Below are 21,370 nucleotides of genomic sequence, written 5' to 3' on the forward strand. Positions count from 1 at the left end.
GAAAGTTGGATCAAACAACTTGCAAGTGCATAAACAGTTTGAATTTAAAAATTTGCTGAAGTACGGAAAGGCCGGACCTGAAGACAATTTGAATATTTGGTCTAATTGACTTGCTTTGACTTTAATTTAAATAAAAAAACGGCCAACACACAATAATGGATCATGACTGTGAAAAGATGTGACTTAAGCAAAAAAACAATGCAATAATTACCTGTTTCAAAATATATTACATTTGCACGTTGAATTGAGTTGTCCTTCGAAAAACCCCCACTTATCACCAAGAAATGATTAACTTTAGTAATATACAGAAAGTTTGATTTTTTATTAAACTATCATTTTTGTTTACTTTGTATAAAGACTAAAAAACACTCTAGTTAATCCCGTGAGAATCTTGTAAACACAATAGATACTTGCAAAGATCAATACACCGAATCCCATCAATGTTATCCTCATAAAACGCTGGTTGCGTTGTATCATACTGAATGGGTCGATTCCGGAAAGTAACCAGAATTTCCGCCAAATACTCGCATTTCCACTTATTGTTGGCGATCCCTATTCTCTTCAACGATTTTAAATTTGAGGCCAACGAAATGTGTTTGATAGTTTTAAGATTGTTATCCTCCAGGTTGAGACTTTCCAGTGACGTCAAAGGCAGAAATGACTCAAACAGTAACTCGCTAATGCTGTTTTGTGCCAGATTCAAGTGGTTTAAAACCAACAAGTTGGAGAATGCTCCCACTTTAAACTCCGTCAAATTGTTGTGGGCTAGGTTGAGGTGAATTAAATTGGGGAAAGCCTGTAAAGCTCCCCAGTCCATATCGCTGATTTTATTATTACTCAAATCCAACTCTTTTAAATTGTCTAATCCTCGAAAATAACTCCTTTCCAGAAAACTTAGAAAATTGTGGCTTAGATCGAGTTTTTCCAGTTGTAACAGCCCAGTGAAAGTTAAATCGGTGAATTTCACTAACTGGTTCCCACTCAAGTTTAAACAATGCAAATTCCTCAAGCCCTGAAAAGCCTTCGGCTCAATTTGATTCAACTGCAGCCTGGATAAATCCAGAAGTTCAATTTGGTGCAAATGCTTAAAAGTTCCACTGTGGAGCTTGACAGTATTGTTAAACAGACTTGCAGCGTCAAGGCTTTCAAGGTGAAAAAGCCCTTCTAAGGCTCCTTCAGACAGTTTCTTTACCTTACTACCAGGTAATTGAAAATTTTTTAAATTGTACAGACCTTGGAAAGCTTTCGGTTCCACAGCTTCCACTTCCGAGTTCCAAATGCAAAGTTTTTCTAAATACACCAGTTTAGTGAAAGTTTTTGGCTGTATAAGTCCCTTTATGGTTAAGTGTAGTTGCTTCAGGTTGATGTTGTAGTTCTTGTGGTGGTAAAAGTCCACTTCATCTTCTATTATAGTATCTTTTAAGTCCAAAGTTTCAAAATTATCAATTCGGTTAAAAGCTTGGATACTGAATTTACGTATTGTGCTGTGTTGGATTTGGATTTCCCCTACTGTTCTTATGCCATAAAAAGCTTCATTTTGAATAGTCAGTTTGTTCTTATTCTCATTGATTTCCATGTGATTAAGTTGGGATAAGTTGTAAAAGGCCTGGGGCTCTATTGTGCTCAAATTATTCCCTGACAAATTCACCGAGCTAATCGGTAACGAACTAAACAACATGCTTGGTAACACAGTCAATTGATTGTAGCTTAAATCAATTTGCTCAACTTGAGTTAAATGCTTAAAAGTTTGTGGTTGGAGCATTTGGAAAGAGTTGCAACTAAGGTTGAGTACCTTAAGGGAGTTTAGCCCTATCAGAGCATCCGGGATCAACGTAGACATATTACACGATGCCAAATTTAGCTTGTTTAGCTCGTGACAAGTCCGAAAAGCACCAGTTTTCAATTCAAGGTTTGGATTCCCATGCAAGTCCAAACTCGTTAAAGTTTTCATGTTTTGGAAACTGTATAAGTTGACTTTCTTAATTTTATTGTAGCTTAAATTGATGTTTTTAATAGATGACTCATCGAAAACTGAAGTAATCGACTCGATGAGATTGTAGGACAAGTCCAAAGAAGAGATAGTGCTCTGATAAAAATACCTCCGACTGAGTAGATTCAATACGTTGTGACTTAAGTTCAAAGTATTAATATTGTTCATTTTTTGAAACACTGTAGGGTTGACGTATTCCAGAGAGCAATTGGAAAAGTCTATGATATATTTGTCGGAAAAATCAATCCTGGATTCCTCCAGCCTTTTCAATTTGTTGTTGGACAAATATATACTGTAAAACTGCCAATATTCATGTGGTAACCTACTTAAGTTTGTAATAGAGTTTGAGAAATCTAATAAATGTAGCTCCCTTCCATTAACTGTGTTAGTAAAAAACTTCTTAGCATCTTTGATTCTAAATCCGTTGATATTATTGTTGAATATGTAGAGCGCAAATTCTTTTGAGTTGAAATCCATGTGCAACTCCAACTCTGTGATTCTGTTATCATTTAGATACAAACACCTTGGCACTGTGTCACCCAACGAAATCGTTAAAATTCGATTAAAAGACAAATCCAAACTCATCAAATTTTCATCAAAACTAGCAAAATCCACCACCTCAATCAAATTATGTGTTAAATTCACAATCACTGGGCACCAAGCAGTCATAAAACTCAAATCAGTAATTTCATTGAACCCTAAGTCAATTTCTTGCAGTGAGTACAAATCACTGAAAGCCCCAACTACGACTTCTCTCACTTCACAAAAATTCACTGATATTTTGATAAAATCTGTTTTGCTATCAACATTAAGCATCCTGTATATAATCGGGATCTTTGAGTCTTTGATTGATAATTCCTGTCCTGGGTTCCAGAAGTCCAACTCCATAGCCTCGACCACATAATCTTCCAAGGTGGTGTTCTCGCAGATTACTGTTGAAGGTCTCAAACCAATCCTACAATGTCCCGTTATAGTTCTAGCCAACAGGAGAATCAGCCATAGTTTAATCATCTAAATACCGTATTTTTTAGTATTTTTTGAAATAAATATTAGGAAAAATACTTACCTTTACTAGTGGAAAATCCAGTTAGACTGCCTGAAAATAAATCATTTTGCATAACCATTCAATGTAAATTAGGTTTTCATTAGTCCTGTTTGTTATTTAAATTTTTGATTTTTTAATCTAAGAGACCATCGAGCTGTAAAATGCTGGACTTACTTTGTTTTAAATTGATTGTTTGAATTGTCACTTGCACCGTCGAAGGAAGGTTAGACTGTGACAATATAGGTAAGAGAAGAGTCACTGTCCGAACCACACTTACTACTAAACTTAACCTCAGCTTAAAGTACGACGGTGCAAATGGGAGTAAGTTAAATAAAGCTTAACTTTTAAGTGAAAAAACTCACTGATTAAGTTACTACTGCTAACAGTGCTAACGATAGCAGGATAGCGGAAGTAACAGCGTCACACTGGCAACGCTGCATGAGCATGAGTTTCTGACGTTCGACAGTAGTTTTAAGCTATTGGAGGTTTGAAGATGGTGTAACATGGATTGTGCCTAAAAATGTATTTTCTACCAGTAACCTTAATCTTTTTTTGCAATTTCCTACAAGCCCATTCAAGTTGACACAATTGTCACGTGACCTTTGATTTTGTATAACTAATCCTGTCACATGATCACATCACCTCTGGCAGTTGGTCACGTGACGCACACTGTACACCTAACCTAATAGAAAAGACTGAAGCTTTCTGATATTTTACACCCTGTACATACCGACTCAAATGGAAAAAAAAACGAACTTAAGAGGGTGATTCGCACACAAATCTCGTTATCTATATAACAGTGCAAGTACTGACTGAAAAATAATCACTTGGACGCGTGCAGGTCCTTGACATGGGGCTCTTTTTGTCCCGGAGCCCTAGCAGGACATCGTTATTTCACTGCAGGAATCGTTTCGTCGATTTGCGGTCGTTAGAGCCGCTCGAGTGTTTTACAAGGGCGAGGTCTCTTATTGTTTTTAGGGGCCCCCCTATTATTACCATCGGGATTACCGATCTGATCTTATTTATGTTTTGATTTTTTTTTTTTGCAAACACAAGTATAAATTGGACCATCAGATTGCAGTATTTTTGAGAATTTTCTAGTAAAAGGTTTTTACAAATAGCATCTAAAGTACAAGACAATTAAGTTGACATAATTTTGCTATTATTTCAAATTTTCTGAACCACACTTCATGAAATTAAAAATTATATTTATAACAATTTCCTGAAACTAAACATACACAAAACGTCCGTATAAGGGAGATCAACATAACCCTCTGTAGGGCAAACTACCCCTATACCCTTCAGAAACCGCATTTCTATCCTCTGATTGGCCGGTTGACCTACAAGTAGGCGGAGCGTTTAGTAAAGGGAGGGCGGTTTCTACGGTAAAATCCCTAAATGGGGGGTAAAAATCTCCGGTTTAGACCGCTTATTGCCAACTTTGGGGTGTTTATCCGGACGATTTTTCTGACGGTTAGTGTCAGTTTACAGTTCGGATTAGGTCAACGCGAGAGCAGTTTACTAAGTTTGTAGTGGTGCTAATTGAATTTGGTGGTCATTTTTAATGGATTGCTGAACCTGATATCAGAATGCAAGAAACCCATAAATCTTTCTTGATCAAAGACTTACTCGGTGATGTTCTGAGTGAGTCTACTAAAGGTAAGTTTTATTTCATAATGAATTTAAAAAACAACACCTTTTTTCTGCATTTTTTTAATGATTAAAACATTTTTTTTCTGGAGCCTTAGGCCTTTGTTAATTAACACCGGAAAACTTACCTAACCCTTGAAAACCAGCCTGTCCTCCAATTAACTCGGTTTCTCATTGTTTACTTTAATCTGCTTTGTTTTCTTCAAAATCTTGGGACAACAATACTCTAGGTATTTCATATTCAAGGCATCAAAACGGTTTTTTTTTTGTTAATTAAGCTGCCAGCGTATGTCCATAGAGTAGGAAATACAGAATACTGAGGTTTTTTTTTGAATGGTGACTAAGAAAAATAATGACTATAAAAACTAATTTTCATACATGAAAAAATCAAAAATATTTACTGAATAAAAATAGTTTTGTGAACTTCACAGATTTCGATCTTGACTCAGAACCATCATCAGTAGACGACCAGCACTCTACAGTCAATCACGATGAGTCAGCTTTCCTTCAACTCACCGACCAATCGGATGGTTGCGACGTTGCCAAGTCGCGTAAACCACGACGCAGGCGTACCGCATTCACTCACGCCCAGTTAGCTTTTCTGGAACGAAAATTTAGGTGTCAAAAATATTTGTCAGTGGCCGACCGAAGTGACGTGGCAGACGCTCTAAATCTGAGCGAGACTCAGGTGAAGACGTGGTACCAAAACAGACGGTAGGTGGTTTCCAGAGTGATAGTTTCACACTAAAAATGTACGGTTCTAGAACCAAATGGAAGAGACAGAACCAGCTCAGATTAGAGCAGCTCAGGCACCAAGCCTCGGTCGAAAAGGAAATTCTCAGCGTTGCCAATATGCGTAAACAATCCGAACAACAAGTGTGTTGCCCTTCAACGTTGCCAGTGCGATACGGCGCTCAAAGTCCTTGTACTTTTCTTAGTACGGCGGCGGCCGCCATTTTTCATAATGTCACCTATATACAGGGTTGCCAATTATAATGGGTGACTCGAAAAGTGTCTTTTTAAGTTTATTAAGAAGTCATTGTAGATACTTTTATATAATAGTAGTCAGTAAGTAATGTTACCATTGACAAGTGTAGGTGATAGTGTTTTTTATTTATTTATGTTTACCAAGTTGTTTGTTATGTAACCAGTCTATTGTTAATAAAGCGTTTTTTGTGACTAGTCAAAGTAAGTGGTAATTTTTGAATTTTAAACAGCGTCGAAAAAAAAATTAGGTTACCCTGTATATAAGCCGACCAGGAAGTCTACAGGTCCGGCTGCAAGTGCAAGGAGAACGAATGTACTTTCACTCGAACCGATAATAATGACCATTTTCACTTGGTAGGCCACCATTAGACCGTTGTTTACTTACGTGTCGGTGGTTTCAAGTAGTTAAAATGCCTGCAATTGATGGAGAAGACGAAATTCATAAAGGTACTAGTTTAAGTCATTTAAGGGCTTTTCTAATTATTTAAATTTTAGGGCAGGACTTTTTAAGCAGACGCATTGGGAACTTTGGAAAATGGCAACTAAAAGTTTCCATTTTGATGGCTTTAATCAAATTTCCAATAGCTTGGTTCCAGATGAGTATTGTCTTCTTGGCGCCACCCACCAGTTTTTCGTGTCAAAATGTCACCGAGTACGATCAAGGGTCTAAACAAGTGGGTTTAATAATTTAAAATATTGAAGTTTAAATGAATTGCAATTAATTTATTTTAGACCGGAATTAATTCAGGGTACTGCTATAAGAACCAAAGTGGTTCTATGCTACCATGCACTCAGTTCAGTTACAACAAGACCGTATTTTCCAGCACCATAACGTCAGAATGGGATTTAGTTTGTGATAGACAAAACTTGATGGATTTATCTCAAGTTGTTTTGATGTTTGGGATTCTTTTAGGTGAGCTGTTTATTCACCCTGTATGTTTGTGTGGGTCAGTAAATTTTGATTTATTTTTAGGTAATATAATTTTCGGAATTCTGGCCGACAAAAGGGGGCGAAAACAGATTCTTCTAGTCTGCTTGGGTGCCCAGGCTTTCTTCGGAATTCTAGCTTCTGTCAGCCCGTATTTTTCACTATTTGTTCTCCTAAGGTTAAGTTTATCCATTCTTATGTAAACGGTTACAGTCACAATTTCCTGCAGGTTCTTTCTGGCTTTAGCAAACGGTGGAACCATGGTCACTTCCTTTGTGCTGTGCATGGAAATCGTGGGAGGAAAATGGCGTACCATTGTACCCATTCTGTACCAGATACCTTTTGGATTGGGTAACGCGCTTTTGGCAGTGTTTGCTTATTTGATAAGGGACTGGAGACACCTTCATTTGACTATTAGTGTATTATCTGGATTGTATGTGTTGATGTTTGGGTGAGTATACATTTTATTCAATATACAGTATGTCCCAAATTGGTTCTACATGTATTGGGATTTCTGTAACCGTAAGAGCTACAGAGTCTGTTAAATGGGGAAAGTTTTAGAGAATTTTATGTGAAACTTATTTCCGGTTTCCAAATTAAATTATCTTTCTCAGTTTTCCGGAAAATTGGGAAAACATCAGAGGCTGCATTTTAAACACTTTTTAACCAAGCCAAAGAGAGTTTTGAAACTAAGACTTTATTAAGGCACTTTTTTACGTAGAACACGATGACGTAATTAGAAAAAATCTATTGTCATTGGTTTCCGAGATATGGAGGGCGCCATCTTGAAGGCGGCCATACGAATTTACAAAGTCAATGGCTATTTGACTGTGATAGCCAATGTCAATGTCAAATCAATACTTCTTCAACTCAACTCATATACGTAATGACGGTGAAATGTTTCTCTGTTTATAAGAAGTTAACTGAATTAAAGTGTGTAGTTAAAGATAAATTTAATGTCAGTGTTATTCTCATTTTGAACTTTGTGAAGATGGTGACGTAATCGCCATATTCTCTGGTTTAAACTTTACTTGTAGGTGGGTTCCTGAATCCCCTCGATGGTTGATGACTGTCGGAAAAAGGGTCGAAACTGTTGAAATAATAAAATCGGCTGCAAAACTCAACGGTAGAAATTTTGAAGATTTTGAACCAATCCAGAATAAAAGTACTGAAAGTGGTTTTAGACACTTATTCTCTACTAGAACTTTAAGAAGAAGGTGCCTGGTGTTAATCATTAACTGGTAAACCTGTACAGAGTTGGGTACAATGTTGCTATGTTTTTTTTTTTTTAGGTCTTTGACAGGAGTTACTTTTTACGCATTCCTCCAGTATATCGGGCATATCAGTAACAATCTATTTCTAGCTGTAACTTTAGGGGGCGTCAGCTCCCTTCCAGGGACCCTACTGTGTATATCCTTGGTTATCAACTATGGGAGAAAGCCTACTATAATCTATTCCCTGCTACTCACAGCATTATCCTGTCTGTTGATTCTGGCCTTTCCTAAGGAAACCTACAGCTATGATTGGCCTAGAATGTTACTAGCAGGTTTCAGTATTATAGGACTTTCAGTAAGTAAAATGTGTTAACTCTTTTTTTGTACTGACAATATTATGTAGGTGTCGCTACCCGCAATGTATTTATTTACGGGAGAGTTATTCCCAACCACTTTGAGAAATTCAGGAGTGGGGCTGACGATGATGTTCAGTCGTTTAGGGTCAATGCTGGCCCCCCTAATAGTAGCTTTGCAAAGAATGGGGAACTTTTGGCCTTTAGTGATTATAGCCGCTTTAGTGTTAGTGCAAATTGGGACGATATTACCTCTTCCAGAAACTCAAGGAAAACTCTTACCCGAAACTATTAGAGACTTAAATTCGCACGAAAGGTTTGCATCTACAAATTTTTGTACGTAAAATTAAACGTGTTTTTTTAGGTTCTCTAGTAAAAACCACAAACCTGAAAGAAAAACTTTAACCACTAAAGATATTGTAGTTTACTGAACAAACTGTTTATTAGGGTGAGTTTGTTAAGAAGCAATTTACACCAAACACGTGCTACTTTTAACTTTATCAATACACAATCGGCATCTGTCTGTTTGAACGCCAAAAGAATAAAAGGGAATGAAAGCCTAATTGGCCAGAAACCACCCCCTACAAACGGTTTTACTCTACTGGAAATTATAGTAACTAAAGCAGCATTCAATTCAGGCTAATTGTCTGTGAGTAGTTCATTATTATATTGAGGGTTACCCTTCCAGGACAATATAAAAACAGTAGTATAAAATGATTTAATTAATAAAATATAGTAACAAAAACAAAACTAAAATTCAACACTTTTTAAACACTCCAAAATTTCCGCAGTTTTTGGTCTGGAACCCGGATCGCTATGCCAGCATCTGGATATGAGCTTAAACAGTTCATCTTCGGTATTTCCACTGTAACAAGGCCGAATTCCATGTTTAGCAACCTTAAAATATTTTTTTTACTGCTTGTCTCAGGGTTTATGCGCTTCTTTTAAATTACATTGTATATAACGGTTTCAACCCTCTCGTACTCAGCAAAAGGAATTTGTTGATGTTTGATTTGCCAGAAAATTAGCCCTAAAGAGTAAACGTCACTCTTTGTGCTGGGTCTACCTCCTAGCAATAATTCTGGAGCCGTATAAATCGGTGTACCCTAAAACATACCCCTATTAACAATCGCATTAATTACCCTACAACCCTCTTACAATACAATCGTAAGCTTGCAAACACTCGGTTATGGTGGTTGAATTACCAAAATCGCAAATTTTACACACATTCTCTTCAGTAACCAACACATTACAAGGTTTAAGGTCCAGGTGAAGCAACCCCTTAGAATGCAAATAATCCAGACCTAAAGACACGCCTTCTGCGAATCCTTTGAGTAGTATTTTTTTCTCCGTAAGGTTCTCGGGAAGCTTCTTCAAAGAGTACAAAGTATCTTGCAGGGTTTTACTTCGAGGTAAAAACTCCATTATCACTAGGTCATACTTAGAGTTAGGACTGTGAATCACATCTCGAGTGCACACAATATTCGGGTGTTTTAGATGTAGGACGTTTCGTTCTTTTGAGGAGTTGGAGGTGATTTTAATGGCCACTAATTCCCCTAAAAATTATTGAGTGTTGCAAAGAATTAAGTTAATTTGGAAGTGTTTACCTTGGTATTTCCCTTTAAAAACAGTACCAAAAGTACCTTTTCCTAAAATGTTCAGGTTGGGTTTGAACTTGTCCAACCCATTTTGGGTTAGTTCGTTTTTGTTTGGGGTGTTGATGTTCAGTTCACAGTGTTTTTCAATGTTGAACTCATCTTCCACAACATGAATTTTTAAACTGGGAATTTGGCTTAATGGTTGTTTGTTAGCTTTAGGGGTAAAATCCAATTGTTTTGCTGCTCTCGGCTTGAATAATGGCTGATGGCTGCAAAGTTTTTGGTCGTCTATCTACAACTACAACACTCTGTGATATTTACTTGATTAATGGAGAAAGGTGCCGTCTTCCTTCACTGTTTCTAAGGGTAAGTGTTCTCCCTGGTGATAAAGACGAGAGAAGTTTAGGAGATAGCAAACTGCAGGCATTTTTTAGCTGATTGGCCATTTAAAATCACCAGTTAACCCAATAGCCACAACTGGAACTGTAACAAAACATACGCTAGAAAATTTCTCACATTCTAAACAGTTTTTGTTTGGTTTCTATACAGAGTGATTCAGGTTTTAATACACAAATTGTAACCACTTTTGCTCCATAAACTATATCCCGGAAATGCGTCTTTCAGGAAATACAGGGTGTTGAAGTTTTATAAAAAAAAACACAAAATTCATTTTATTTATTTTAATGAAACTTTGTGGTTTTCATGTACATCAAGAGCCGATTATACGCCAATTAAAAAATTGTTATTATCTCCACCAGTGGCGAGCGTATTAATAAGTCACCTGATAATTTTTAAGAAAAAAAGGAACGCCCCTGCTTTTTATTAAAATAAAATTGAATTTTCCATTTTCCGTTTAATTTTGAAGGAAAAAGGTCTCTTGGAAATTTTTCTTCCAACGCACCGTTTTTGAGAAATCGAAATTCGAAAAAAATTAAAATTCGTAAAATTGGCAACCTTTGTTTTTATAAAACTTCAACACCCTGTATTGACGCATTTCCGGGATATAGTTTATAGAGCAAACTAGGATTATTTTTGGACGTAGAATACGCGGTTAAAATTTGTGTATTAAAACCTGAATCACCCTGTATATTAAAAATTTATAAAAAAAAAGTTTGTCAGAAGTGGGATTCGAACCCACGCCCTCAAAGAGGACCAGAACGCTCGAAACCTACAGCGTAGGCAAGGAAACCTTGAGTCTGGCGCCTTAGACCGCTCGGCCATCCTGACATGTTTGAAATACAGACTTAAGCGGTACACTACCGACAAAATTATAATACTGTTTTATTATAGTTTTTTTGTTGTTTGTTTTAGTTTATTATTTAATCCAATCTAAAACATTATATTTAGTTAATATTTACTGCAGTCTGAGAGTTATATTATAATGAAATAAATTTCTGACACAACCAAATTTTCTAGTCGCCCCATCTATGTTACTAAACTGTATTCTAGTTGAGTGTAATTTTAATTATTAAAGTATCTTATCATTAATTTTCTGTACAACTTATTTAGTATAAAAAAAATCGAAGTCAAGTTACAGGAGTCATAATTGAGATGGCGCTATAGAAGCCCACTAAATTTAGTAAATAAAATATCAGGCGTTGAACAAATTCATAGGTAGGAAACTGTAAAATCTAATGCCGCTATTAAGTAGGTACACTCTAGATGGCGGCACGCACATGTAATTTGTGGTCGACTTGCCTTGCAACTGCTGTCTCTCACAAATATGCAACCAGTAATACAGTCCTAATTATCTATACTGTCATTCCAAGACAGTAGTTGCAAGGCATGATGCCCACAAATTGATGGGATTTTTTTGGCTGCTGTACCTCTCTACGGCAAAATTAGGCATTTTATTCTATTTTTTTTGCCTGTACATACCCATTGCTGTTCTGTAGTTTTACTTAATAAAACTTTCTTCATTATGACATTGAGCCAGACAATTAAACCAATTTTACTTTCTAGTGTTATTTTATTTGCAAAGACAAAAATATTACATATAAACTATATAATAAAGTACTCGCTTAAACTACATTTATAAACATTTACAATAATTATTTAAAACGTTTTTCGGGGCGTCCCAGAAAGGTTTGGGGGGGTATGGTGGGGTGCCGGAGTCAGGACCGTACCGAAAAGCGGTTTTACATCATTAACATAAAAATTATCTATATTTACAAACAACGATATAATTAATATTAATATTTATTTAACATTTATCACCGATCGGTTTACAGTTACGACGACATCCGTTCTAGACATGTAACATGTATAATATGTTTATAAAAAAAATAATTTGGAAAATTGACTTAATTCCCTTTTTGGCTGTGCGAGGATTTTTAAATTCTGGACAACCAAAACCTAGGGCCGTACTAAATAATTTTGGTGTTTCATAATTATTACTATTAATAATAATTGAGGGGGATGATCAAGAACATTAGGTGGGCAGTTGGTTCGTGGACGAACTATTTCTTTCTCTACTTTAGGAGAAACCCAAAAGCTGTTAAGCTCGGGTTCCAGTAACATTAATAACATTTAACAATAATCATTATTCTTATAATTTCACTTACATAATTATGTGTATGTGTGTATAAAAATGTCTCCATATATTGTAATATAAACGTGTGACCTGATTACATTTTGAACTTTTGTCGATTTCCTTTCAGTTATCAGATAAAACACGAATAATATAAAACTGGTCTCAACGTGTTAAAACTTTGCTCTATAAACAAGACACTATTTAGGTACACTGGTTGGTTGCTTTGAGGTGATTGGACATCCAATTTACACACGTCGGCTAAAAGTTAGTAACAATTTACAAAAAAGAAAAAACATCACAGAAAATTTTTAAACTGCCGAACAAGAGCAATATTCGAAAATTAAATAAATACTATACAGAATATACAAACTCAGTACTGGGTAATTTAAAAAAAAAAAACTGAAACGCAATACAGGAAGATTGGTAGTTGGAAAAACAAAAGAATATTGTATATCTTTTTTTAAGTATTTTTTTCTGTACTGCGCTACATTAAAAGAGTATTGTTTTTGCCTTGATAAAAATATCTTTTAGTTCGCAATCACACTTTTTTTCTGAGTATACATTTTTGTATGTACAATTTCAATATATAGGAGATCAAAAAAGAATTATCAAACAAAAGAGAGAGCACTGGTTTAAATCTGGTGTTTAAATATTATATACTTTCCATATAGGCACCTTTCGCAGTCTGATCCATTTTCTTTAAGTAAATTCATATCTAAACAGCACCGTTCAATCTGGTCTTTTTTTTAATTTTTTTGTAGGTTTACTTAACTATAATTTATCTTAAAAGCGAAAATATATTTTTTTGTACGGTTATCTCATTGAGTATTCGAATCTGACTGAGAAATTTTCTAGAAAAAAATTCGTGGGTATGTTTCGCTTACACCTACAAATTATTGCACTATACATTTAATTTTCAGTAATTTGTAATAAAACTAGAGTGCGAGCGATTATCTGGCAAACATATGAGAGGAAGGGAACACAAGAATAGTTTAATTTTGGTTTAGACAAGTCCTTCAACCTCGACGCAAGTAGAATAGCCTTATAAAAATACCACAACCTTTTTTTAAGCTTAAAAACACTTCTCAATTCTTTCTTAAGCCTGTTCTGAAACAGGAAACTATATAAAAACGAGATCTACACAGTATACAAAACATTTTTAGAGCGACCGCACTTGAAATAAATAATAAATTACAATCACTGGGTTTCGTTGTTGTCGAAAAAAACAAAAAAAGGGGGAGGGGAAACAGAACAATCCATACTATTTTAGTCTTTGTCTGTTTTTGTTGTACTATTTTCGTAGTAAAAATAGGGGGTGAAGGGGGTGCCAGCTACCCCACCTCAATTGAGCTTCTTTTGTTTTTCTTTGTCCTTTCAAAAGGGTCAGGGGGGACAGTTCACGCCGCCCCTGTGCAGTCGATTTCCACGATATCTTTTGGAACTTCCACGAATTGGTAGACTAGACGTTGGCCGTCCACTTTTGCAAGGATTCCCCTCTGGTAGTAATATCTGAAATTATTTTGTTTAAGAATAAAGTAACATTGCAAATACTGTGGTAATATTGACCTTAGTGCTCGACCCATCGTTTCATAATTCATGTCAGGTTTATTCTTGTGCATCCCCCATAGCCTGGACACTGCCTTAGAGTCGACCAGTTTGAACACGCCCTTTTCCCTATTGGTCCACTTGATGTACCTCGGACAGTATTCCCTGTCCTGCAGTAGTTTGAGCAAAAATTCCCATAAGTACGTGGTCGAACCCTCTCTGCTCTTCCTTTTGGGTGCTGTACCAGGTTCTCCCAACTAAAATATTGAATTATTACTCCATATAACTATAGCATCTCAATTGTTTAACCTACCCGTTGTTTCTTGACTTTTTTCAGTTTTCTAGGCGAGAATCCTAACAAGTAAGGGTCGTCGTACACGGAACTGGTAGCTGCCTGTATCACCGACGTGGGTATACCAGAATGGTGCCTCAAGGTTGGCGATGGTGGTGAAGGGGTGGTAAAGGGGGACGGATTATGGGGATGGTGCTGGTGCATCGTTTGGTGCGGATGCGATGTCACGTGATGATGTTGAGCCTGGAGGAGGTAATTTTGGTAAGGGTCCAAATCTGAAAACAACAAAAAAAATCAAATTAGAAGTGCTAAGTGAGTTTACACTTGGGTGGTAAAATTATAATTTCATTTCCAACCAAGGACATTGGTCAATGCACCGTTCAGGGTCGACGATGTATGCGTAATACGTGTTAACAGAGTGAAAGTTTTAACTTGTATACAGGGTGTACAAGAACGTTAAAAAAGTTGGAACGGATACTGATTAGTTAAAATTACTCGAGGTAAATTTGGCTGCGCTAGAGGTCGTCCCCAAAACCTAGACCTCATTTCTTAGTTGAGTGTTTTTTTTTTTAGATTAATCATTAGGGAAACTACTTAAGTCAGTTATTTGTTTTAATGTGGACTGTGTACATACACTGAGATCGACAATTAGGATTTTTTAGGACACCTTTATTGGGTTCGGTAAACTATTAATGTTTAGAAGCCAGCCAGATTATTGTAAAGTAATTCACAAACTGTCTTAAATTATTAGTCGTCAGGCTCTGTTTAAAAATTCAATATTCTGACAAACTTCTACTACTTTGAGCTATAAAATAGAAGTTTACTGTTTTAAATTGATCATCAATAACTACAAAACTTGGCTCAATATGCTAACAATTATTGCAATAAAGAAGAGATGACAAAGTTAACGGTACGGCCCTGATCTAAGAAGTACCAGAAGACGTTTTAGCCTTCAAGGTCAACTCTATTTTGCAACCACTAAAGCGACTGCGCCTGCGTTTGAACGTAGATGTGTGTAATTATATCACTGTAGGGTTCGTGTGCGTCTCTGTTGGGCACGAAAATGAGGAAGACGTGTGCAAAGGAGAATCGAGCCGGCTCAAATCGGGGTGTTTGAACGGCCCAAGGTCCTCCTGGTGCACTTAGCGCCGTTGCCATGTTGATTTCAGTTTAAATTACTTAAATCATCCCCTCCCAAATTCAAACTATTTTCTATCATCCCTGAAGTAAAGGGAGCAAGTGTCAGACCAGTTTGGGTTTGTGCAAGGGGATGATATTTGTTTGACGAATAGGACAACCTAAATATGGCAACATTGCGGACAAGATGCAACCAGGAGTAATATAACTGAAACCGGCAACAGGAATTATCTGCAACAAACATTATTTCGCCGGACTGAAATGGGGTTATTGATACAGTACAAGGTCAACGGGGATTAAATGCGGTCGGAACGGAGGCAACGCGCCACTTTAAACGGCATGGGATTGGTCGCACCCTCCACCATCAGGGTGGGTCGGAAATATCACCCTCCAGCCAATCACGTAATTCGACGCCAATGAAGTCTAAAATTAGGTTAGGTGGCCCTGAAGGAGTCGCGGTTTTCCACCGCGGGAAATTTCACAAAGTTATTTTCGGCTTCCGTCCTAATACCGGAAACTTGAATTTTGTAGTTTGTTCATATTGACCTTAATAAAGGTCGCTGTCATACACAATGTGATATTAATTAAGAAGTAGCATTGATAACACTTATTTGTCTTTCGACTTATTGGCAAATATATCGGTAAGCAGGATGTTGATTGATCAATTAAAAACTTGCATTATCGAGTAAACAGTGACCTGATGATAAAATGAGTGTCAAGTGACGTTTAGAACCCGGCGTGCAAAAAAAAACGGTCCGAGGTACCAAAGTCTGGCGGTACCGCAGGCCCACTAACATGGCGACTGAAATGGCGGATGGTCGGTCACTAGTTCAGCGACCCGCCGCAGCGCCTTTCCGCCATTTCAAGGTCAGTCTCGAACCGCCAGACGGCCAATGTTTTGCTTCCGTTTGCCTTGTTGCCGGTTTTTCACATCCATGATATCACTTTCAATTTTTTCCATCAGAGACCAATAAGTCTCTAATTGACCAGCAAGACTTATCAAAAGTCAAAACAGTGGCAAAGTTTTGATACTAAAATCGACAAGAAGGATTGAAACCAAACGAATTTTAAACAAAAATGGTAAATTGAGCTGATTTTCAATTAAGATGGCCTTGGCTTTGCCGCAATCCGTTCCATACGGAAATAGAGTCGGTAACATAAACTGTTACTGATAATGTTCGCCTTGTGGCAATACTACTCGACCAGGATCGCATACACATTTTTCCTGTTAGACTAAACAACTACTAATTTGTATGGGTTTTCAAAATGGATGAGATAAGTCAAAATTACCACTTTCAGAAAATCCATCATCCATCACCTAACAAAGTAACCAATTATAAGAACCACCCTGTAACGGTTTTCGATATCAGTTTGCACATCAAATTTTAAACACCCTACAAGTGGGTATACTCGTACGTGATTGTCTGGAAGATGCATTAAATGATAAAAGATTAATAATTTACATTACGGTAGTTATGCAACCAAATACACAAGGTAGTGAACTACAAGTTGCCCGACTTTGAGTGGTAGACGTGACAGTGACAGGGTTTTTGACAAAATGACAGAGGACGTTTGTTTTTGTAGTTCCCGGGTATTTCCCATCTTTTTACTTAAATTTAATGTATTTTTGTGGTATTTTCGGTGTTAAAGTAAAAATTGTGTGGAAAATGGTTGTACATTACAAGATTAATAGCCCAACACGCAATTGTTGGTAAGTAGTTCGGCTAGTATAGATTTGTTTATAAAATAAACATCATTTGCGGTAGCCAATTGGCTTGACTTTTATGTCCAAAAATAGTCTTTTTAGTCAACGATTGTATCGAATATCGGTCTCACTAACACACCTGACATTAAACTGACACGGAAACGAGAGGGGTTGGCAAAAATCCAGGAGAAAAAATGACTAGCTCAAGATTGAACCGATCCAGAAGCTATTAATACATCTTGAATGCAGTATCAGTGGTGTTTTGATTGCGTGGACGAACACTACAACAATCTAAGACAAAAACAGGGTTTATCTTAATTATCTTGCACTGGGATGTTTAGAAATTAAGAAAGATCATGTTTCTGTTCACCCAAAATAGATTGGGAAGAGTTTTGGTATTAACAGTTTGATTTCAGCCACAGGCCTATCCTAAATTATACTGTGGCAAAGTGGGGTTGGCATTGTGCTTGGTCAGGTTTAAGTTGACAAGGCAAAAACTCTTAATTTTTTTTATCACGACCTTCAAATCACCGCTAGATCACTGAATTTTTAGCGATGACCTATCTCAAAGCCTGGCAAAATTCCTCTCGCAATTTTTCTGCTTCGGTTTTGAGGAAGGAACGGGACAGGTTTTTTTTTAATCGGACCGACCAGTGCCAGGTCCAGAACGAACGTCTAGGGGTCAAATCTATTTTCGATTTTTCAATTGAGTCATTAAGACCGCTTCCTTATAAAACGCCAAGCATTGTATTACCACGCCGCCATAGAACTAGCTAGCCTTGAAACCTTTTGTCCTATTTTATGGATTGAGATAGGTCAAGCTCAGACTTTGTCGATTTCGTAATTCACTTTGTGTGGTGGGTCGTTGCGTAATTGTTTCACCGAGTCCGAGCTATTTTTATTTGTTCCTTTGTCGACCTCTACAAACACAAAAGTGACGTAACATGTTTACTAGTTAATCGGACTAAAATGGTAAAGAAAATTCTAAAACCGAAACCGTACAATTGGCAAATGTTTTAAGGCGATTTCCGATGTTATTTCCAAACCGATTGGCGTTTCGACCTTGACCTTTCCAAGTTTTTTTACTGGGTGAATCGATGATTAGGTTAGGAACAAAACAACTTGAAAATCAATGGTAATAGCTTAATAGCTTATTAACCTTTTTAAAAAGAACAACATATTCGTGAAAACTAGCTTATATTCGGATGAAAATTTGACTGATATCACTTGTTTCCAACTCAGAAATACTAAATGTGAAGTTTCATTGGTTGAATGCTCACGTGACTATGACGTTTTCTGACTTGTGGCCAATGGATGTATCTATTTCTCTGATGAACCGATTGTTTCAAAACAGTCTCAAAATTAAATTTTAATTATATCAAGTAACAAAGTGTCCATTAACATTGAAACAATTGTCGTTTAATATCGCAAAATAAAACAAACTTTGACAATGCGTTTTTTCAGTTCTGATAACGTCCTTGATTAATATTTAGTCTGAGTTTAAAACCTAACTAAACTAAACGAACAATACTAAAAAAAAACACTCAATAAATACTGAATGTGATAGGTTAGGTTTGTTGCCATTTATGATGAACACCTTGGCAAGGTGAAATTGATAATTAAAGGAAAATGAACTGGGTTTATTAGCGACTTCATATAAACGTGTTTGTTTTTTTCATCTCATTTTAATAAAACATACATATCTCACAACGATCTACTAACAGCTTTTTAATTGTAGTCAATATTTGACGCTACTGAAAAATCACCCAGTATATGTACCGAAAAACGAAATTAATGGCACTTATTTTTGTCGTTTTTATCCTGCATCGGTTTAACTGTACTGTGGACCGATAAGGGCACGATTACTTGACGAAAACATGAATTTGCATAAGTGCTAAGATAAGAAAAGCCAGACTTGTATGTACAAGTGTCCTAGGTCGTTAACGGTTGTTAGATCTGATAGAGTGCTATAATTTATATCATATAACTAAATATAGTACCTTTCACTCATCACAATTTAGATTTTGATTTTTTTGCAGGACATGCAACATAAACAAGCAGGAGAGGCTGGAAGGTTCTTCTGCATAACCTTTGTTGGTAAAATAATTGAAAACCACAGTTTTTGGGTTACATGGAGAGGTCTTTACAATATAATATTTTGGTAATTAGACCAACATTAACAAGCAGGAGAGAGGAGAGGCTGGAAGGTTCTTCTGCATAACCTTTGTGGGTAAAATAATTGAAAACCACAGTTTTTGAGTTACTTGGAGAGGTCTTTACAATATAATATTTTGGTAATTAAGGTACTTGTAAAATTTCTAAAGCACTTTTCACTGTCGTCAGCCATTTTAGGTTGGTTGAGCTGCAAAATGGCCGACGTTCCAACGTACTATGTGCCCTGAAAGTCAGGTAATACCCGTTTTTCTCGTTCAGAGGACACCGTCACATTTTTGAGGACATTATAATGGAGGATTTGCTCTTTGGGAATGCTTTCTAATGAAGTACTCATTAGAAAAGGTTATATTGAGTTCAAGAACGTTGTTTTGGTCAGTTTTCACTACAATTCTCAAACTGCAACCCAGGTATGTTTTAAAACATTTTTTCCTTAGTTTTATTAGAGTAGGGTGAAATAAAGTCCTAAAGGACTATGAGTAGGTTATTAACAAGAAAGCTTAATCAGTTGTATAGTACAGTAGTGCTAATTTTAACAAAGTTTCAAAACCTTTAACTAAAACTGAATTGGTTTAATGATTGAATGATTTTAAACGGGTCATAGCATTTCAGTAGTGTATCAACCCAGTTTGAGGTTTTTGAGAAAGGAAAGTCCGGATTGACGTCACATCTCTGTATTAGTTTACCAACAAACTAAATATTATTCATTTTTTTGCGGTTATTTTAATTGCATGATTAATTGTGCTTCTACACAAGTTATTATCAGTTTAGTGTATATTCATATAAGAAGTAATCATTACAATAGAGTACAGCCTTAAAAAGATGTAAGTTTAAGAGCATCAGAATTATTGTTATTTACGACTAGGATTGGTCTAGTTTCTTGACCAACATTGTCACAAATTGATCGTAAATGATGAGAATAATCGATTTGAGAGATCAACTAGAAAACATAAAATTGCGCCCAGGTACTAGTCAGTACGTGCTATGCCAAGTTTCTGATAGAAACGGAAAGTGCGGAGAACACGAAACGCTAACTGGTAAATATCTATTTTAAGTCCGTCAACGCGGCAAAACGGAGAAGTATTATCGTTTTGACATTGACCTAGGTCGTAAGCTTTGCGCAATGCCAAGCGCTTTTACACCTACCGCGATCCGCTATTTGACGAGGGACTATAATAATAATTTAGCAAAACGACATCGCCAAATACCTAATCCGCAATAGCGAATCTCTCTACATTGTTCCTGATAAGATTCCATTTTTTTGGCTTGTTGCCATGCCACTCTAAATTTAAAAACCGAATTCCGCTCAATACAAACACTCAACCAAGATCTGTTCCGCATTGATTGACAAAAACTCACTTGTTGCAAAAGGCTGGTAAAACTGCTGACTAAGATGGCCCTGTCGTTGCGTGTGTTGATGAATGGGGCCGTTCCAATTTAAGGCTGGATGTCTGGAAAACAGGTTGCCCACCGGAGAATGTATGGAGGGTTGCAGTCTTGCCTTTAGCTCGTCGGTGGACGCGTGACCTGATGATGAACTGTCCACGTCTGAAACGCCCGAATCCGCTGGACTGGGTGGCAACGAACCTAAAACAGAAAATCGAAATAAAAAAACGAGCGGGATAGTTACGCACTCTAAAATTGGGTGGGTTTGTACAATTTGTTAGTTTTTTTCCAAATTTCAAGATTAGTGCTATTTACATTTCCAGAATTTTGAAGTAGGTTTGTCCAATAATTCTCCAGTGTTTCATTTTGGCTTAACCATACTTCTTCCTATAAATCAATGTAATTGGTTAAACTGCACCTCATCAGTAATGCAGTGTTTATTTGCTACTTTATAGAGAAACATAGCTTTATAAGATCCGTTAAAAGCAATAAAATCCAGTAAACTGGTCTTGTTTAAAAACGTAACACTACCCCATGGGCGCTTTCAACGTAAACCGATCATAAATCAAAACAATCCTTCAGCGTTGAATGTCTTATGCAAATTGCGAAACAAAAAAGAGTCTCAGTTCTCACTCTTCGGCAAGTGTATACCGGGGCGCTTCCGCAAGTTCTATTGTCCACGAACGAACGACCGTTACACGCGGACGTCCCTCGTACAATTTGGCAACTAAATCGCCAGCAAGTCTCCAACGGTCAACCAACGTAACGACATAATCGCCAAACGTCCAGCGATATCATCCAGACAAATAATGGTAAAGGTTTCTAAAGGGTTGAA

General features: G+C 36.7%; 6 protein-coding genes and 1 non-coding gene across 9 annotated transcripts in view; 3 read left to right on the forward strand and 4 right to left on the reverse strand.

The window, feature by feature from the left end:
* Nucleotides 1-207: 207 nt before the first annotated feature.
* On the reverse strand, nt 208-3,415 carry LOC145732913 (uncharacterized). Its single transcript, XM_081985461.1, has 2 exons — nt 3,057-3,415; nt 208-3,001 (listed from the first exon to the last, which is right to left on the reverse strand). The coding sequence occupies exon 2, from the start codon at nt 2,999-3,001 to the stop codon at nt 371-373; it is 2,631 nt and encodes an 876-aa protein (XP_081841587.1). The 5' UTR covers nt 3,057-3,415; the 3' UTR covers nt 208-370.
* Nucleotides 3,416-3,664: 249 nt separating this feature from the next.
* Nucleotides 3,665-5,873, forward strand: LOC145732921 (homeobox protein ceh-30-like). Its single transcript, XM_081985470.1, has 3 exons — nt 3,665-4,694; nt 5,117-5,399; nt 5,450-5,873. Exons 1-3 carry the CDS (start codon nt 4,625-4,627, stop codon nt 5,679-5,681), a joined length of 585 nt encoding a protein of 194 aa, XP_081841596.1. The 5' UTR covers nt 3,665-4,624; the 3' UTR covers nt 5,682-5,873.
* Nucleotides 5,874-5,949: 76 nt separating this feature from the next.
* LOC145732917 (solute carrier family 22 member 3-like) lies at nt 5,950-11,172 on the forward strand. Of its 3 annotated transcripts, none has more exons than XM_081985465.1 (10): nt 5,950-6,119; nt 6,168-6,346; nt 6,405-6,585; nt 6,646-6,778; nt 6,830-7,051; nt 7,638-7,841; nt 7,893-8,169; nt 8,218-8,483; nt 8,532-8,615; nt 10,885-11,172. In XM_081985465.1, exons 1-9 carry the CDS (start codon nt 6,083-6,085, stop codon nt 8,596-8,598), a joined length of 1,566 nt encoding a protein of 521 aa, XP_081841591.1. In that variant the 5' UTR covers nt 5,950-6,082; the 3' UTR covers nt 8,599-8,615; nt 10,885-11,172. The 3 variants fall into 3 exon arrangements, with proteins under 3 accessions (XP_081841591.1, XP_081841592.1, XP_081841590.1); XM_081985466.1 differs by lacking the exon at nt 10,885-11,172 and having other exon boundaries at nt 6,405-6,421; nt 6,497-6,585; nt 8,532-8,724; XM_081985464.1 differs by lacking the exon at nt 10,885-11,172 and having other exon boundaries at nt 8,532-8,724.
* Nucleotides 8,872-10,268, reverse strand: LOC145732918 (proto-oncogene serine/threonine-protein kinase mos-like). Its single transcript, XM_081985467.1, has 5 exons — nt 10,087-10,268; nt 9,775-10,034; nt 9,326-9,723; nt 9,121-9,273; nt 8,872-9,064 (listed from the first exon to the last, which is right to left on the reverse strand). The coding sequence occupies exons 1-5, from the start codon at nt 10,209-10,211 to the stop codon at nt 8,918-8,920; spliced, it is 1,083 nt and encodes a 360-aa protein (XP_081841593.1). The 5' UTR covers nt 10,212-10,268; the 3' UTR covers nt 8,872-8,917.
* On the reverse strand, nt 10,879-10,992 carry TRNAL-CAA (transfer RNA leucine (anticodon CAA)). The gene is made up of 2 exons: nt 10,955-10,992; nt 10,879-10,923 (listed from the first exon to the last, which is right to left on the reverse strand). It is a non-coding gene; the product is annotated as a tRNA-Leu (tRNA).
* A 542-nt stretch (nt 11,173-11,714) lies between the features above and the next one.
* Eip74EF (Ecdysone-induced protein E74) overlaps nt 11,715-21,370 on the reverse strand; it is a 43,163-nt gene continuing 33,507 nt past the window's right edge. Inside the window, 4 exon segments of the mRNA XM_081984732.1 lie at nt 11,715-13,807; nt 13,865-14,100; nt 14,157-14,410; nt 20,509-20,736. Of these exon segments, the coding sequence (XP_081840858.1) occupies nt 13,696-13,807; nt 13,865-14,100; nt 14,157-14,410; nt 20,509-20,736 (830 nt within the window). The 3' untranslated portion in view covers nt 11,715-13,695.
* Lsm11 (U6 snRNA-associated Sm-like protein LSm11) overlaps nt 16,840-21,370 on the forward strand; it is a 62,078-nt gene continuing 57,547 nt past the window's right edge. The window contains 3 exon segments of the mRNA XM_081984744.1: nt 16,840-16,983; nt 19,017-19,271; nt 19,330-19,559. The gene's annotated coding sequence lies outside the window, so the exon portion shown is untranslated.

The sequence above is a fragment of the Ips typographus genome, linkage group LG8 (genome assembly GCF_016097725.1).
Source record: "Ips typographus isolate SLU linkage group LG8, UJ_Ityp_2.0, whole genome shotgun sequence".
In the NCBI taxonomy this organism is placed as follows: domain Eukaryota; kingdom Metazoa; phylum Arthropoda; class Insecta; order Coleoptera; family Curculionidae; genus Ips; species Ips typographus.

Excerpts from the sequence above, each read along its gene's own strand:
- LOC145732913 (XM_081985461.1), bottom strand. The coding sequence starts at position 3,001 with ATGATTAAACTATGGCTGATTCTCCTGTTGGCTAGAACTATAACGGGA.
- LOC145732921 (XM_081985470.1), top strand. The coding sequence starts at position 4,625 with ATGCAAGAAACCCATAAATCTTTCTTGATCAAAGACTTACTCGGTGAT. Across the intron at positions 4,695-5,116 it reads TCTGAGTGAGTCTACTAAAG|ATTTCGATCTTGACTCAGAA; the intron begins GTAAGTTTTATT and ends TGAACTTCACAG. Across the intron at positions 5,400-5,449 it reads ACGTGGTACCAAAACAGACG|AACCAAATGGAAGAGACAGA; the intron begins GTAGGTGGTTTC and ends GTACGGTTCTAG.
- LOC145732917 (XM_081985465.1), top strand. The coding sequence starts at position 6,083 with ATGCCTGCAATTGATGGAGAAGACGAAATTCATAAAG. Across the intron at positions 6,120-6,167 it reads AGAAGACGAAATTCATAAAG|GGCAGGACTTTTTAAGCAGA; the intron begins GTACTAGTTTAA and ends TTTAAATTTTAG. Across the intron at positions 6,586-6,645 it reads GATGTTTGGGATTCTTTTAG|GTAATATAATTTTCGGAATT; the intron begins GTGAGCTGTTTA and ends ATTTATTTTTAG.
- LOC145732918 (XM_081985467.1), bottom strand. The coding sequence starts at position 10,211 with ATGGCCAATCAGCTAAAAAATGCCTGCAGTTTGCTATCTCCTAAACTT. Across the intron at positions 9,274-9,325 it reads TGCAAGCTTACGATTGTATT|GGTACACCGATTTATACGGC; the intron begins GTAAGAGGGTTG and ends GGTATGTTTTAG. Across the intron at positions 9,065-9,120 it reads TTGAAACCGTTATATACAAT|GTTGCTAAACATGGAATTCG; the intron begins GTAATTTAAAAG and ends AAATATTTTAAG.